Source organism: Macrobrachium nipponense, chromosome 19 (genome assembly GCF_015104395.2).
Source record: "Macrobrachium nipponense isolate FS-2020 chromosome 19, ASM1510439v2, whole genome shotgun sequence".
NCBI classification, from domain to species: Eukaryota; Metazoa; Arthropoda; class Malacostraca; order Decapoda; family Palaemonidae; genus Macrobrachium; species Macrobrachium nipponense.
In genome coordinates, this window is record NC_061088.1 from 35,067,366 (window position 1) to 35,082,328 (window position 14,963).

The 14,963-nt window shown below is 44.1% G+C and overlaps 1 protein-coding gene across 2 annotated transcripts in view; it reads left to right on the plus strand.

Moving 5' to 3' along the window:
* LOC135216093 (synembryn-A-like) overlaps window positions 1-14,963 on the plus strand; it is a 108,359-nt gene that overhangs the window by 19,716 nt on the left and 73,680 nt on the right. For both annotated transcript variants that reach the window (XM_064251116.1, XM_064251124.1), the window contains exon 2: window positions 3,335-3,471. In XM_064251116.1, the coding sequence (XP_064107186.1) occupies window positions 3,335-3,471 (137 nt within the window). The remainder of the gene's footprint in view (window positions 1-3,334; window positions 3,472-14,963) is intronic.

Sequence of the window (14,963 nt, forward strand, 5' to 3'; positions counted from 1 at the left end):
TAAAAGAATTTTTACACAACAGAAAACAGATATTATTGCAAACGATGAGAAATCGGATGAAGCCAAGGTAATATCCGGTGTGCCACAAGGTACGGTGTTAGCTGCAATACTGTTTGTTATTATGATTGAAGACATAGACAGTAATATTAAGGATTCGGTAGTGAGTAGTTTCGCTGATGACACAAGAATAAGTAGAGAAATTATTCTTGTGAGTGAAGCTCTACAAAGAGACCTTAACAAAGTATATGATTGGGCAGAGGTAAATAGGATGGTATTTAACTCTGATAAATTTGAATCAATAAATTATGGAGACAGAGAAGGAAAGCTATATGCATATAGGGGACCTAATAATGAGACAATCACAAATAAGGAAGCAGTTAAAGACCTTGGTGTGATGATGAATAGGAACATGTTATGCAATGATCAAATAGCAATTCTATTGGCAAAATGTAAAGCAAAAATGGGAATGTTGTTACGGCACTTCAAAACAAGAAAAGCTGAACACATGATAATGCTTTATAAAACATGTTTGTAGTCCACTTGAATATTGCAATATGATATGGTACCCACACTATCAAAAGGATATTGCACAAATAGAGAGTGTACAAAGGTCCTTTACAGCTAGAATAGAAGAAGTTAAGGACCTTGACTACTGGGAAAGACTACAATCCTTAAAATTATATAGTCCAGAAAGGAGAAGAGAACGCTACATGATAATTCAGGCATGGAAACAGATAAAAGGAATAGCAGAAAACATCATGGAACTAAAAATATCAGAAAGAGCAAGCAGAGGTAGATTAATAGTGCCCAAAACTATACCAGGAAAAATAAGGAAAGCACACAGGACATTAATCCACTATGCACCAGCATCGCTAATGCAGCGTCTATTCAATGCGTTGCCAGCTCATCTGAGGAATATATCAGGAGTGAGCGTAGATGTGTTTAAGAATAAACTCGACAAATATCTAAACTGCATCCCAGACCATCCAAGATTGGAAGATACAAAATATACTGGAAGATGTACTAGCAACTCTCTGGTAGACATTAGAGGTGCCTCACACTGAGGAACCTGGGGCAACCCGAACAAACTGTAAGGTCTGTAAGGTAAGGTCTCATGGAAAAGCAAAACACAAATACATACTACAGGATCTCAACAGTAATACAAACCATGAAACTCTCTCTCTCTCTCTCTCTCTCTCTCTCTCTCTCTCTCTCTCGTCGTCATTTCGGTCTCTCCTCCTCTCATCTCTCTTTTCACAACAACAATCCTCAAGGACATTGTCAAATGGAACTCCCATAACTTCTCCATAACCTGGTACCTGGAGGACCCACCAGTTCATTGGTTGGTTAGTGGTTTTTCATAGTGTGTTGAGTGGTGATAGGTTTGTTCTTTGGTGTTGTTGTTGTTATGGTACTGTGCCCAGGGCAAAGTCATAAATTTTTCTGTACTATTACGTCTTGTCAGCGATCAAGCATATTCTCTGTTGCAAGATTCCCATTGATGAGCACCACCAGAGGCAGTAGTGTATTGCTGTAGCTGTCGTACCAGGTAAGGAAGTGACAAGCACTATATGTGTTACCGACTCCTTCTAGTTAAAGTTATAACATTCATATAACATTCTTAATGCATTTGATTTAGAAGACAGTGACCCTTCGTATTTACGCCCTCTAGATACATGGCCTCGTAATATATCTACCACTTATTTGCAGGAAATTCGCATATTTGCTGTATTTTTTATGAGAAATATCCACAAATTACAGTTTTTTCTTATCAATTTCATCGTAAAGTGCACTTTGTGATAAAACTATTAAAAAAAACAGATACATGTAAACATTTTAAGTGGATTTTTCTTGAGTTTTAACTTACAAAATAGGCAGTTTTAGGCGTTTTTAAAGGGGTTTCAACTACGTATGTATTCGCAGATTCTAGATATTTGGCCGGGGTCTGGTATGCATCCATTCACCCCAACCTCTTGCAATGTGGGATACAGTTAAGTAATTACTTAACTGTAATAAAATTAGGTTTTATAAATATACTGACCAAGTAGTTACTAAATCAGAGACCTCCATCATCCCCTCTGTTTTTTATGGACATGGCGGCAATAAGTAGAATGAAGCCTTAGGCTTTAAAGAAATTTAGGCTGTCAAACCAAGTATACTGGGGACTTTGACCCATTCAGCACTTACAAAAGTGAAAAGAGGGAGTTAGAGTTGCTAGATAACAAAAAAGATCCAGAACATAAAGGAAATGAAGGAAAAGGCTCTGAAGGTGGATCTGGGAGAAAACCTAATTGTTTCACAAAGAATAGTTTGAGAGGTTGGACAAAAATATTGAAGAAAGGGAGCAGGAATGGAGGGAAAGTGAAGAGTTAAAAGTGAGTGTAGCGAGGGGCTGAAAGGATGCTGCAAACACCATTGAGTAATGCCTGCAGTGCACCACATGAGATGCACTGACAACACTACCTCTCCAATGGGGGATGTAGACTTTGCATGAATGAGTACAAATCACATCCTTTTTTGTGTGTGCATTTCAAAATTCATTGTGAAGAACCATTCTCTGTGATTTAAGGATAGATGAAGCAGTAAATGGGAATTTCAAAATCCTTTGGCTGGACCAAGTTCCAGCAGAAAGCTGAAGCAAAATTACTGCAATGTTTTTAGTTCCAGCTCCACATGATTTTGTTTCGATGGATTGGTTCTGACATTTTGAAGTTGCAGCTCTTGATGATCATGTCTGTTTGAAATGGTTTTCCTCATTGGCCTGTCAGCCTCCTTGATGCTGCAAGGCCATTTTCTAAACTCATTAGATGGTTAAGATAATTCTCTACAAGGTTAGAATACCATGGAATACTAGTTCAGATTTAAATGTACTGTAGTTTCTCATTTACCCCGATGATTGAAAAGGTGAATGCATCCATCTCATATTGGAAATATGTATTTTCTATTGGACATGTTGCACCAGTAGCCACAATTTTTTTTCTTTTTCTTTTTTTTATGGTTTTTGAAATATTTGGTCTTCAGTTGGAGAAGTAAAGGCTTAGTTCCCACCATCATAGTCGTCAGTTTAAAGTTGAAGTTTTCATTTGTGTGCACCACTCGGTGAGCAGTTTTTTCTATTTATGGCTTGATTAAGTCTTGTATTCAGAAGTCATAGTTAGAACAGTGGTTTGTCTGTAAGAATACTGTTACTTTTATTATTTACGTTTTATTTCTATAGAATTATCTTGCTTAATATTAGTTTAAAAAGAAACTTTTTAACCATGTCATTAGGTTAATAGTTATTTGTTAAACAGTAATGTCCATTTTAGATTTTTGTGATGTTTTATTTCCCCAGTATGAAAAACAGTTCACCCCTGTTGGGCTAAGTGAGGACCACTGTAATCGCTTGTGGCGTGTCATTATGGGACGTTTAAGTGACTACTCTGCTAGTAGTACCCATCAAACATGTTTGTCAGCCATCAGAATCCTAAGGTATGTAAAGTACAGTTGACCCCCTGTATTTGCATTCTCCAGATTCGTGGACTCACCTATTCGTGGATTTTTCAGCTTTGTATGTTTTTGGAAAAGAAAGATATAATAAAGGTAAACTTTATGAAGACAAAAGCTTAGATACTGAACAAGACTCGTTTGTTCATACATGATATACAAACCAGCAGTCCTTTACAATAGGAAATGCTTGAAGTGTAGCTTCGACACAGCTGCTAAAATCTTCAAACAAGGCGGTTCAGCAGTTAATTATCAGTTTGGTCATTAGTATTCGCTCTGACCGGACGAAAAAATTCCCATTTGCTTTTGGCCGTTGGCATGGAAAGATGTGTTGTCACCGCTCTCTACTCAACTGTTGTTCACTGTTTTCTTCAATTCTTCTAACCTGGTGGGATTTTTTCCTTGTTTTCTATCAAATAAATGGTTGTGTAGCACAGCTGACGTCGCCCCGGGGTAGATGGCAAGAAGTGCAGGAAAATCTGTGCTTAATTGGATGTAGACTCTCACTTTCTTTCTGCTTCCTGCCGAGGGCATGGGTGTGATGGTGAAGTGATGTGTGTGTGTGTGTTTGTGTGCATGCGTGCGTGTGTGCATGTGTGTGTGTGTGTGCGTGTGTGTGTGTGGAGTGTTCCCTTTGGTCCACATCCCAGTGGTGGAAGTTTGCCAGGAGGAGGAGATATGGTAGGAAGCTTAAACCCTTGATGGGGGGTAGTACGCCCCAATTACTCCAAACATAGCTAATCCTTCGTCTTCCTGCCCCTCTCCCGGCAACCGTCCTGTACTCAATGCCAACCCTTCAGGGGAGGCCTCTCTCTCCACTTCCACCTCCGACAAGTTGAAGGGAGAAGGGGAAAGGGGTCTTTCTGCTGGGGACCTGGGGAATGCTCCTCTTAGGGTCCTTGCTCGCTTCAAAGGTTGTCCTTGGGAGCGAGGAGGAACCCCCCCCACCAGACTTTTTCTTCTGCAGGCGAGGTGACGGACCTTCTTCCGTAGAGGTGTTGCTGGCTCATGTGTTATACCTTTTCTTTACCGTTAGTAGGTGGGGCATACTGTCCACACCCAAAACAAAAGAGCACTACAGTAATTTTAAAATTTTGAGCTATGTAAAATAGAAACTGATAGCTATGTAGCTATTTGGTAAGTACGTATATATAAAATCTTATTTTATTATAAAATATTTTTTTATGCATGACACTTACCTGGCAGGTATATATATAGCTTATCCTCTTGTTGCACTGGCAGAATTTCAAAACTCGCGGCAACCGCTAGTACACTGGTAGTTCAGGTGATCGCCACCCCGTTCCCGTGGCGCTGGTGCTCGGAACCATTCCCATTTTCGTCAGATTTTCTCTGCCAGCCGAACCGGCAACATCGTTGAAGGTTCTCTGATCAAATTTCCTGCTCGTTGACTGACTTTTTGATGTTTGGATATTGGTATTGTATTTGGAAAGTTAGCTTGGCAATCGCAATTGTTATTTCGTTAGTATGTCTGATTCAGGTAGTATGTTTAGAGTTTGTGTGAAAGAAGGGTGTAAAGTGAGACTGCCGAAATTATCGGTAGATCCCCATACTGTGTGTAAGAAGTGTCGAGAGTTTGTATGTACGTGGGAGAATAGGTGCAATGAATGTGAGAGTCTAAATGAGAAAGAGTGGAAGGCTCTTGTTAAGTATGTGGAAAGCCTGGAAAAAGATCGGGTGAGAAGATCAGTGTCTAGAAGTGAGAGATCTGGATCTTCGGGTAAACCTTTGAATGAATCTGTGTCTGTGTCTTCTCCAGCTCATTCACATGTAGATTTAGTAGCACCTTCCCCTCAGGTTTCTCCTGCGCCCGTTGCTGTATCTGAGGACACTACTGATCCGCAAATTGTGAAAGTGTTCGCTGCCCTTGCTTCCATGGGGGATCAGATCAAGCGATTAACGGATAAAGTGGAAGTGTTTAATGTTGGTGACAGTGTTGTGGAGGGGGCGCCTGATCGTCCCTCTCGTGCTCCTAGACCTAGACCTCTGTCAAGCTCCCAGACCCAAGGGAGAAGGCATGTCGACAGTCGAAGGGAGGTGAGAGGGGTTAGCTCACGATCAGTCGTCCCTTCAGGCAGTCCTGTTGTTGCGTCCCAGGCTGCAGCAGTACGCCAGAGAAAAGGCGTTACTGGGAAGTGCTTTTATTCTTCTGACAATTCTGCTTCAGGAAGGAAATGCAGGAGAGATAGACGCTTTTTGGAAGAATCGCGTCCTCTCAAGAGATCGTACATGCCGACCTTGTCCCAGGATGAAAGGGTTTACGAGCAAGAGGGTTTGAGTAGCCCCGAGATTTTTTCGTCGGAAGATGAGGACGCAATCCCTATCAAGAGGAAGAGGGTTTCTCGTCCTTTTGATGTGGCTAACCGTGCGATGAGCGGTTATTCTCCTCTTCGAGAACCTCCACTTCGTAGACGTCAGGATCGCTCGCCTCTGCGTTTCAGCCCTATGCGTCCTTGTTCTCCTCCGCCTCATCCTCATGATTCTCGTCAGGAAGCAGAGACTAAGGAAGTTTTGCGAGATATGCAGGAGAGATTAGCAGTCCTGGTTAAACCCTGGGACAGGCCCGATCAACCTTCGGCTAGACGTAAGGACGCTTCTCTTCCAGTTAAGTCCTCCAAGAGGACGCAGGACAAGCCGCTGCCTCCCCTTTCTCAGGCAGCATTATCTCACAAGCCAGGACGCAGTGTGTGCTATAGGAGGGACGTTTCTCCGACACCACAGGACGCAGGACGCAAGAGGAAGAGTGATGGACGCATGGTGGACGCATCTATTGCAGTGGACGCAGGACGCAGGCGGCAGCACACTGAACCTTCTTCTTCCCGACAAGAAGGAGAAGGGTTTCCTAATGAGACAGTTTCTCATTCGCTGTCCAAGCAAGCTTTGGAAATGGATCCCTCATTGGACTTTCATCAGGATCTGGAATTCCAGGATATTTCTTCTCATGAAGAAGACTTAGTTTTTTCGGAAGAGGACAAGAATGTGGAAACGCCTTCTTCGGATTACAAGAAGCTAACTGAGTGCCTTCTTTCCTTGTTTGAAGGAGATTTTCAACCGTCGGCTCCGTTATCTCCTTTGTCTCAATTCTCAAAGACAAAAGCACCCAAGAAATCTTCTTTCTTGAAAATGACGCTGTCGATCACAGCTAAGAAAGCCCTTCAACGTATCAATGAATGGCTGAAGGAGAAGAGAGAAGCGGGGAAGACTTCATTCGCTTTCCCTCTGGCCAAGTTGGCTTCGAAGTCTGGTGTATGGTACGCTACGGGGGAAAGTCTTGGCCTGGGAGTTCCTGCCTCCTCCCAGGGGGACTTTTCTAATATCGTGGGACAGCTGCCCGTAGGCTTATGCCCTACAACCGCAGCCCAAGGTGTGGGTGGACTTCATCTGAGTTCGATCATTTGCTGAAGGGCATTTATCGAACTTTTGAAGTGTTTAACTTCCTCGATTGGTCGTTGGGGGCTTTGGCTCGTACCCTAGAGATGGAAGAAACTTCGAGTTTGGATTTACCCAGAAGCATTATGTCCTGTATGGACAAAGCCTTGAGGGATGGAGCTAATGAACTTTCTTCACTTTTTACGGCAGGGGTGCTGAAGAAAAGGTCTCTGTTGTGCTCGTTCACTGCTAAGGGAGTCTCGAATGCGCAAAAGTCGGAGTTGATGTTCTCCCCACTTTCAGGACAACTTTTCCCATCGGAAATTATTAAAGATATCGCGCTTTCCCTTACTCAGAAGGCTACCCAAGACCTACTGACTTCTTCAGTGAGGAAGTATTTGCCGACAAAGGTGGTAAAGAAGACACCGAAAGACTCAAGGACAACACAGCAGCCCTTTCGGGGTAAGACTTTTTCCCGACCAGCCTTTAGAGGTAAAAGAGTTCCTTCCAAGAGAGGTTCGAAAACCTCAACAAAGCAATGAGTTCGAAGTCCTCCAGACGTGTGTTGGGGCCAGACTTTTAGACTTCTGGGAGGTCTGGCAAAGCAGGGGAGCGGATCCTTGGTCCGTAAGTGTAGCGAAGGAAGGTTACAAGATACCTTTCCTAAAGAAACCACCTCTCGCTACAACCCCGAGAGCCCTAGGGGCTCATTACATCGATTTAGAGAAGAGAGAGGCTCTTTTGCATCAAGTTGTCAGCATGTTGGAGAAAGGGGCAATAGAACCTGTTTTGGATCACGAGTCCCCAGGATTTTACAACCGGCTTTTTCTGGTACCGAAGTCGTCAGGAGGTTGGAGGCCAGTATTGGACGTAAGTCATCTAAACTTGTTCGTAGAAAAGACCATGTTTACGATGGAGACAAACGATTCAGTACTGGCAGCGGTACGTCCGGGGGACTGGATGGTGACGCTGGACCTTCAGGATGCGTATTTTCATATTCCGATTCATCCAAGGTCCAGAAAATATTTAAGATTCATGATCCAGGACAACAAAGCAGTTGGGTCTGATGGTGAACCTGAAAAAGTCACATCTGATCCCCACACAGGAGCTAGTTTATTTGGGGATTCTGATATCTTCAGTGACTTTTTGGGCTTTTCCGTCCCCCGAAAGGCAGACCTTGTGCCTTCGGAAAGTGCAAGAATTCCTAGAGAAACACCAATGCTCGGCAAGAGATTGGATGAGCTTACTGGGGACACTCTCTTCGCTAGAGCGGTTTGTTTCTCTAGGAAGACTTCACATGAGGCCCTTACAGTTCTTCCTGAACGAAGTCTGGCCAAGAAGATCGCAACCAGATTCCTTCCTGTTTCCAATTCCTTTAGAAATAAAGGAGGAATTGAAGTGGTGGCTAGCCCCGGGAAGGTTAGCAGAGGGTACGTCGCTCCAGCAGAAGAACCCAGACCTGATATTATTTTCCGACGCGTCAGACGCAGGCTGGGGAGCGACGCTTCGCCCTCGAGAGAAGTCAGGCATTTGGAACAAGGAGCAAAAAGCGTGGCACATAAACAGGAAGGAACTGATGGCGATTTTCTTGGCTCTGAAAGCGTTCAGAATGTGGATCAGCGGCAAGGTGGTGCAGATCAACGCGGACAATACCACAGCTCTGGCATACGTACGCAAACAAGGAGGGACCCACTCGTTTACTCTTTGCAATCTGGCGAAGGAGATTCTGCTGTGGGCAGAGAGCGAGAACGTCGCCCTGCTCACCAGGTTCATTCAAGGGGAGAAGAATGTGAGAGCGGACCTGTTGAGCAGGGAGGGACAAGTGCTTTCGACGGAGTGGATCTTGCATCAGGAAGTATGCCAGAGGCTGTGGAATCTTTGGGGCAGCCCAGTGGTGGATCTTTTCGCTACCGCAGCGACGAAGAGGTTACCGAACTACTGTTCTCCAGTCCCGGACCCTCTTGCAGTCGCAGTAGATGCCTTCCTACTAGACTGGACGGGGCTAGACGCGTACGCCTTTCCGCCATTCAAGATTTTAGGAAGGGTAATGAAGAAATTCAGGGAAAGTCAAGGAACAAGGCTTACGCTCATAGCTCCATACTGGCCGGCCCAAACTTGGTTCACAGAGGTACTGGAATGGACAGTGGATTCTCCGAGAAGTCTACCCACAAGAGTAGATCTTCTCAAACAACCCCACTTCGACAGGTTCCACAAGAACACCCTCGCTCTGGGTCTGACTGCGTTCAGACTATCGAAAGACTTGTCAGAGCGAGGGGTTTTTCTAGAGAAGCAGCAAAGGCAGTTGCTAGAGCACGAAGAGCTTCAACTATCAAAGTGTACCAGTCGAAGTGGGAGAACTTCCGTAAATGGTGCAAGAATCGGAAGATTTCTTCATCCAGTACCTCTGTGACCCAAATTGCAGATTTCCTTCTGTATCTGAAGAAGGAAGAGGGTTTGGCAAATCAAACCATTAAGGGTTACAAATGTATGTTATCTTCAGTGTTTAGGCACAGAGGATTAGATCTGTACAATGACGCAGATCTTAGAGATCTTCTCAGATCTTTTAATACGAAGAAGGAGTGACATTGCAGAGCGCCTTCTTGGAATCTTGATGTAGTACTCAAGTACTTACAAACAGATAGGTTTGAACCTATGGACAGCGCTTCTTTACGAGAGCTATCGAAGAAGACTATATTCTTGGTAGCCTTAGCTACAGCTAAAAGGATTAGCGAGCTGCAAGCTATTAACAAACAAGTAGGATGGAAGCACGAGAAAGCAGTTTGTTCGTTCCAGGAAGAATTCTTAGCCAAGAATGAAAATCCTTCACATCCGTGGCCAAGGTCATTTGAGATTACAGGACTGGCTGATCTGGTAGGTCAAGAACAGGAAAGGGTTCTTTGCCCAGTAAGAGCCTTACGTTACTATGTCGAAAGGACAAAAAGCATTAGAGGAGCCTCAGGTTCTCTCTGGTGTTTGGTGAAAGACCCTACCAGACCCATGTCTAAAAACGCTATGGCTTTTTTCATGAGAGAAGTCATTAAAGAAGCACATTTATTTTGCCAAGAAGAAAGCTTCGGTTTGCTTAAGGTTAAGGCTCACGAAGTGAGAGCCGTAGCTACATCATTGGCGTTCAGAAAAAACTTAGCCCTCAAGGAGATTATAGACTCCACGTTTTGGAGGACAAATTCAGTCTTTGCCTCGCATTACCTCAGAGACGCTAAGACAACTTTTGATAATTGTCAAACGTTGGGCCCGTACGTATCCTCAGGTACAGTACTGTGCAAAGGAGTTTCCACCCCATAACCTACTAACATGCTAGGCTATTATTTTAATTAGGTTAAAGTGTTTTATGGTTGTTCTGAGAAGGTTATTGCCTTCTCAGTTTATGAAGTAGTTGTTTTTTGTTATAGTGATTGTGTGTGGTTCAGGTGACTAACTTTCCTAGCATGAATGCCCGTGGTAAATGAGGGCCAGGGTTTCCTGTCAGCAAATTGGTCATGTCCAGTTGTCAGACCCTTGTTATTAGCTTTCTCAACAAACAGGTCATATCCTAGTTGAGAGCTACTAAGGTTTAGCAGGCTAAGAGGCAGGACCTACGAAGTCAGCTACCTTAGCAGGTAAGGAACCTAATAGTAATTTTAAAGGGATTTTGACGTAAGGAAAAATCTATTTCTGGGCGATTGGTTCGTGTCGCCAGCGAAATATCCTTTAATCCATTATTTCTAAGGTAAATGTACTAACACATACCAGAGAATAAATAAAATAAAGAAAAGGTCAGTACAACTGACTCGCTCACCCTCCAAGAGGGTGTCGGTATGAACACTATGGCGAGTGAGACCACTACCACGAACCGCTTGCCAATAGAAATCTCCCACTACAAAATCCCCACAAGAGGGGAGCCGACCCACAGAGTGGGCAGCAACTACTACTACTCCATCCCATGCTGCCGACTGCTGCGCCTCTGGTGGCCATCCTGAAGTTAGCAGACAATCTTGAGCGATGGGATGGGCAGGGCGGGATTTCGCTGGCGACACAAACCAATCGCCCAGAAATAGATTTTTCCTTACGTCAAAATCCCTTTTCTGGGCTCAGTTCGTGTCGCTGCGCGAAATCGTACCAGAGAAATAGCACAAGATTGTAAAAGAATAAAATCAAATAGACAAAAGGGGTCTCAAATAAAACGATAACATAAAATAAAAGAAAATATAATTTGGCTTAATAGAATCTACCATATACACAATGATAACAAAACATAGAAATATTACTTAAATTTAACTTAACTCTAATAATATTTCTTAAAATTAACAAATTAAAACACATATACAGGGCTTACATGGAATATGTGTCGAAAACAGTATCTGTGTAAGATATTAGTACAAAGGACTCAAAGCAATTATAACAATAAATTGAATAGAACAAACTTCAATAATAACATAAAAAGGGAATGTATATGACTTAATATACAAAACCCGTAACCATTGTAAATACGATGTGTCCCCTAGCATAAAAATAAGGGGATCACATCCAAGAGATCATTATATACAATCAATTGTGAGTGACCCTAGCAAAAAAATAAGGGGCACCCACTATACCATCATAAGAGCAAGCTAAGACTCAAGGTAAACGTAGATGAACATGGCAGGTATAGACGAACTGTTGGGCGAGATAGGTAGAAAGGAGGACTGGATCTTCTACTAAAGATTAAGCAGAGTCGGGGGAAACTAATGTTACCCGCCGCAACTGCTGAAAATTTCAGAGCTTCCAAGGACTTTAAGTAATGACGCTTAAATACTGTCGCCGATTTCCATCCAGTATATTTTTTCAACTCATCGAAATTCATATGTTGGAAATAGTTAATTGAGGTGGCTACTGCCCTGACATCATGTGCTTTAGGGAAGGAGTCAGGATTGGCTTGCTTAATAAAGTACAGGATCTGCTGCCTGATGCCTTTAATAGATAAAGTACCACCTTTTCTCTCTTAAAGAGAGGACCCGATGAGGATGAGGAGGTCCTGGACAGAAAGGCTCGTAAGGTCGATACTGGGCAAAGAGAAATATCTTGTGGAAGGGGTACAACCTTCCATGGTTCCCACCTCATCAAAGGATCTTCATTCTTTGCTATAAAACTACGTTCCGGAGAAAGTAGCACTTCCCCTGTGGGAAGAAATTTAACATGATCCGGATCCCTGGATAATGCCGACAGTTCTGAAATTCGAGCTCCTGAAGCCAAGCTTAATAAAAATAGAGTTTTTCTTAAGAGCATTATAAATGAACATGTGTCATTATCAGTTTCTGAAGCCAGCTTTAGAACATCATTTAAGAACCATGTATACTGACGTAGGCCTTACAGAAGGTCTAAGTCTAGCACAAGCCTTGGGAATAGACGAGAAGTAGGAGTCTGTCAAGTCTATGCTGAAACCAAATTGAAAAATCTTTTTCAAGGCTGACTTGTTTGTCGTAATAGTGCTAGCTGCTAAGCCTTTTTCAAATAAAGATCTGAAAAAGGATATAGCTGAATTGATTGTCATGATTCTATATCTGATTCTCTCAGGAAGGTTGCTAACTTTTTGACTGCAGCATCATACTGTCTCAAAGTTGAATCTCTTTTATCAGATTCCAAGAAGAGAATATTTTGAGGATCAATATTCGCATCTCTTTTAGCTGCAAACTTCATGAAATCCATAAAGTTAGGGTTTTGAGAATTCCTGAGGAAGCGAACACAGTCTTCGTTTGCACTGACTGGGAGAGCCTGGGATTGGGAATTCGAAGAGGACGAAGACCCAGTTCCAGAATTAGAGGGTACCAATTGCTCTTCGGCCAGTCTGGGGCTACTAGAGCCACTTGACCCTTGAACGTCCTGAGTTTGTTCAGCACCTTCAGGAGAAGATTCACTGGAGGGAAGACATAAATCTTCTCCCAGTTGTTCCAGTCTAGGGCCAGGGCGTCCGTGGCATAGGCCAGAGGGTCCAGGTTGGGGGCCACATAACATGGGAGTTTGTGGTTCGCTTGGGATGCGAAGAGATCCACTTGCAGACCTGGAACTCTCTGAAGAATCCACTGGAACGAACTGTTGTCCAGTGACCAGTTCCGACTCCAGAGGAAACTGATCGGGATAGAGCATCTGCTATGACGTTTCTTACTCCAGCTATATGGGTGGAGGAGAGGTGCCAACTGAACTTGTCCGCCAGGGAGAAGATGGCTACCATGACATGATTTAGATGACGTGATTTGGAGCCTCCCCTGTTTTATACAATGGACTACCACTGCGCTGTCTAAGACTAGCTTTATGGGAGTTCTTTGGCGGACAAACCGTAACCTTTTTAGAGTCAAGAACACCGCCATTGCTTCCAGTACGTTTATGTGAAGCTGACGGAACTGGGTGACCAAGTTCCTTGAACCTTCTTGAACTGAGAATATCCTCCCCAACCGCTTAACGAAGCGTCTGTGTGGATGGTAATCCCCGGAGGAGGAAACTGAAGGGGTACTGATATTGACAAGTTCTTGACTTTTGCCCAAGGGCGTAGACGATTCCGTAGAATCTGAGGGACTGAGGATAATTTGTCCCTGGACCTGACATTTGCTCGTGAGCGCCAGATTCTGGTTAGGTCTTTCAGTTTGGCTTTCATCAAGATGTTTGTCACTGATGCAAACTGGAGTGAACCCAGAATCCTTTCCTGGGTTCTCCTTGAAGCAAGTTTGTGTCCTAGAAATTGCTTTACTGACTCGCTATTTCTTTCCTCTTGGCTGATGGAATCGACAGAGTATGGGAGGATAGATTCCATTGAATGCCCAGCCACTGAAAGTTTGACTCCGGAGTGAGTCTTGATTTGGTCCCTGTTATCTTGACAGCCTAGATATTCCAGAAGCCGGATTACCCTTTCAGTGTTGCTTTGTGACATTCCTCGACTGTTGGAGCCCAAATTAGCCAATCATCGAGGAATACGCTACTACCATAATCCCTTGCGATCTTAGTTGTTGGACGACCACTTCCGCCAACTTCGTGAACACCCTGGGTGCTACGTTGAGACCGAAGGGAACTACCTTGAAGGAGAATGCCTGATCTCCTATCTTGAAGCCCAGATACGGGCGAAAGTGTCTTGCAATAGGGATATGATATATGCGTCTGTAAGATCGATAGAGGTGGTGACGCCCCACGGGGAAGTAAGGTCCGCACCTGCGAGATGGTGAGCATCTTGAACTTGTCGCAGCGAATGGCCAAGTTTAAACGGGACAAGTCTAAGAGTTACCCTTCTTTTTTGTGAGCCTTTCTTTGGAACGCTGAACAAGCGCCCTTGAAACTTTAATCTGTTGATCTCGCTATTGCTTGCCTTTCCTTTCTGAATGAGGTTCCTCTCCGCATACTCCGTCAATTCTTTGGATGGAAGTTGGCGGAAAGGTCTGGGTGGGGGCGGATTCGCCACCCAACTCCAACCCAGGCCTTTCGACACAATGCTTTGTGCCCATTTGCTGAATCCCCACCGGTGGCGGAAGAGAACAGCCTCCCTCCTACCTGGAAGTCCTCATTGATGTTGGTAGCCTCCGCGGCCTCCCCTGAAGTGTTTTCCTCTATTAAGGGACCCTCCCGATCCTCTCTGGATTGAAAGGATCGCTTACCTCTGCCTCCCTTACCCGAGCGGTCATACTGCTGAAAGGCCTGGCCTTCGAACACTTGGTTGAAGGCTGGGGAGACAGCGTAAGAGGTGGAAGGTTGAGGCTGGGGGAAATCACATAAATAGGCTGTGATTGGGCCTTGGAGGTAGAGGGTTGGGCTGCCTGCACCAACGGGAACAGCCGAAACAGGCTGGGCAAACCGTTGCTGTTTCTTTTGGTAAGGCTGGAAACGTCTGGGTTTCTTCTGAGCCTTACCCCTGACAGCTTGATCTTGGCGTCTCTTTGCAGTGAGACCCCAACGATCCTTAAGGCTTTGGTTAAGCCTCGTAGCCTCTGCATGGACCTCCTTTACCATTGCATCTGGGAAGAGGTCTGCTCCCCAGATGTTTTGATGAAAGCAACTTATTCGGTTCATGCCGAATAGTTGCTTCCTGGAGGACATGCTTCCGACAGTTTGTTCTGGCTGTGGCGAACTCGAAC